The sequence below is a fragment of the Cicer arietinum genome, chromosome 3 (assembly GCF_000331145.2).
Source record: "Cicer arietinum cultivar CDC Frontier isolate Library 1 chromosome 3, Cicar.CDCFrontier_v2.0, whole genome shotgun sequence".
Lineage (NCBI taxonomy): Eukaryota > Viridiplantae > Streptophyta > Magnoliopsida > Fabales > Fabaceae > Cicer > Cicer arietinum.
The window spans coordinates 10,932,814-10,935,528 of NC_021162.2; the positions used below are offsets into that span (position 1 = coordinate 10,932,814).

A 2,715-nucleotide genomic window follows, 5' to 3' on the forward strand; every position below is an offset into this window, starting at 1 on the left:
TAATCAACTTTTGTTGATTTCTTGTGTTCCAAGCAATTTGTTCCAAGTGTGTAGGATTGGATTGTTGTTCCTGAAATCTTGCTCAATTGAAATGTTAGATTTATCATATGATGTATGAACATTGTATGTTTGTTAATTATGTCAAAATTAGGATTCAAAGGACTAAAGTCCAACACATAGGAGTTGTCTAAGTATTCACCCTGGAGCCACAAAGATGTATAAAGACCTCAAAAAGATATTTTGGTGGCCTAAAATGAAAAAAGATGTTGCTGAGTTTGTGTATGCTTGTTTGATCTGTCAACAGTCTAAGATAGAACACCAAAAACCTTCAGGTTTGATGCAACCTTTGAGTATTCCTGAGTGGGATAGCATCTCTATGGACTTTGTTGTAGGCTTACCTCGAACTCCAAAAAGGTACGATAGTATTTGGGTTATTGTGGATAGATTAACTAAATCTGCTCACTTTATTCCGATAAACATAACTTATTCTATGGAAAGGTTAGCTGAAATATACATAAAGGAAATTGTGAAGTTGCATGGAATCCCATCAAGTATAGTCTCAAACAGAGACCCTAGGTTTACCTCTAAGTTTTGGCAAGGGTTACATAGCGCTTTAGGTACAAACCTTAGGATGAGTTCAGCCTACCACCCACAAACAGATGGTCAGACTGAGCGAACCAATAATCGCTAGAAGACTTGTTGAGAGCTTGTGTGTTGGAACAAAATGGAAGTTGGGATAGCTTTTTGCCACTTATAGAGTTTACCTATAACAATAGTTTCCACTCTAACATTGGAATGACCCCTTTTGTGGCGTTGTATGGAAGAAGGTGTAGGACCCCTCTTTGTTGGTTTGAGACGAGTGATAACCTTGTGTTAGGACCTACGATTGTTCAACAGACTACTAGTAAAGTAAAAATAATTCAGGAAAAGATGAGAGCATCTCAGAGTAGGCAAAAGATACCATGATAAAAGAAGCAAAAACCTCGAATTTCAAGAAAGTGATCATGTATTTCTGAGAGTTACTCCAACAACTGGGGTTGGTCGGGCATTAAAAATGCAAAAGCTTACTCCTTGGTTTATAGGACCTTACCAGATTCTTAAACGTGACGATAACGTGGCATATCAGATCGCGTTACCTCCTTCTCTTTCTAATCTTCATAGTGTTTTTCACGTGTCTCAACTTCGCAATTACATTTTTGATCCCTCACACATGATTGAGTCAAACAAGGTCCAAATAAAAGAGAATCTAACTTTTGAGACCTTACCGCTACGGATTGAGGACCAAAAGACCAAAGAATTAAGGGGTAAGACGATTTCATTGGTTAAGGTTGTATGGGGAGGTGCTACTGGTGAAAGTGCTACGTGGGAAGTCCAAATCCAGATGCGCGATTCTTATCAAGAACTGTTTCTGTCAGGTAAATTTAGAGGACGAAATTTTCTTCAACAGGGGGAGAAATGTAACACCCCAATTTCTCATTACGTTATTTTAGTAGTATAATGATATACTACTATTATTTTATGAGTGTTAATATGTGTTCTAATTTCTTTAGGTGTGTCTGTATGTTTGCCTTAGTAATTGATGTAAAGCATTAATATTAACTATATTTAACCTACAAAAATAAATAAAATAATATATATATATATATATATATATATATATATATAAAATAATACAATGAGTGAATTTGTGTTGTTACACTAGTTGTTACCTTTAGCTCTAATAGAATGGGATAATAATAATAATAATAATAATAATAACCTAGGCTAATGCTAGGTATATATATAGAGGAGCGCTAGTTCTCACATTAGGAAGCAGAGATTAGCACGGAGCCGCCTTTCATCATCACCAAAACCATAAGGTATTCTTCCTCTCTCTGTACCTTGATCGAAACATGTAGTAGTAAAAGGAAGATTTTTTTAGTGCTAATCTGAGTATTCCCTTTTAATTATAATAACAATTTCCTTCCATTTGAACTATATTCCTGAAGCAATGTTTTCACAAATTTAGTGGCGATAGCAAATGGCATTTGGATTTTTGTAATATTTTATCAGGTATTGAAGCCTAAGCATGATTGTGATTATTGTATTTTGATCGCCTTGACACATCTTAACTGACTAATGCATTGCTAACCCTAAACCCAAAACCCTTAAACAATGAGTTACCGTCCTTTCCATATTTTATTTGATAATTTAGGTTCGTAATTAAAATAAGACACTAACTATGTTTTATTTATTAGTTATATTATGTTTGAATACCAATTATTTATAGAAATAGGAGAAATGCATCGGTACTATTTATTTTCCTCTATAAAGTGGGTATATTTTATGTACCTATTCAGATTTTTCTGTAGTACTTTGAAATTAAGTTTGAATTATAAAATTGGGCATGTGTCGTTTTTATTATAATTATTTTGTAATGATAAAGTTGCTAATTATATTGCACAAAATGGTCCAAATACCAATTAATTCTTGCTGATTTCTGAAACAAAGAACTTGCACATATCACTTCATTTTATTTAACAAATTTATTTTTTTACATGTTTACTTTGTTATTTCATAGTTCATGTTATTTGTATTCCTTAATACTATTTACAATATTATTATTAGCATACTTATTTTAGCATACTACATTGAGTTTAAATAAATAAAGTTAAATTAATGTTTGGATCAAATAATATGAGCTCTTGTTGAATACAACTTCTCTAGACATTCCTC

The 2,715-nt window shown here is 32.9% G+C and overlaps 1 protein-coding gene across 1 annotated transcript; it reads left to right on the forward strand.

Annotated features, from left to right (window-relative positions):
- The first annotated feature begins 1,054 nt into the window (after window positions 1–1,054).
- On the forward strand, window positions 1,055–1,573 carry LOC113784407 (uncharacterized). The gene is made up of 2 exons (XM_027330568.1): window positions 1,055–1,415; window positions 1,551–1,573. The coding sequence occupies exons 1-2, from the start codon at window positions 1,055–1,057 to the stop codon at window positions 1,571–1,573; spliced, it is 384 nt and encodes a 127-aa protein (XP_027186369.1).
- Window positions 1,574–2,715: the final 1,142 nt, after the last annotated feature.

Bases quoted from the DNA above. Each gene is read 5' to 3' on its own strand.
- LOC113784407 (XM_027330568.1), top strand. From the start codon at position 1,055: ATGCAAAAGCTTACTCCTTGGTTTATAGGACCTTACCAGATTCTTAAA. The intron at 1,416-1,550 runs GTAAATTTAGAG...TAATTTCTTTAG, and splicing joins TCAAGAACTGTTTCTGTCAG to GTGTGTCTGTATGTTTGCCT.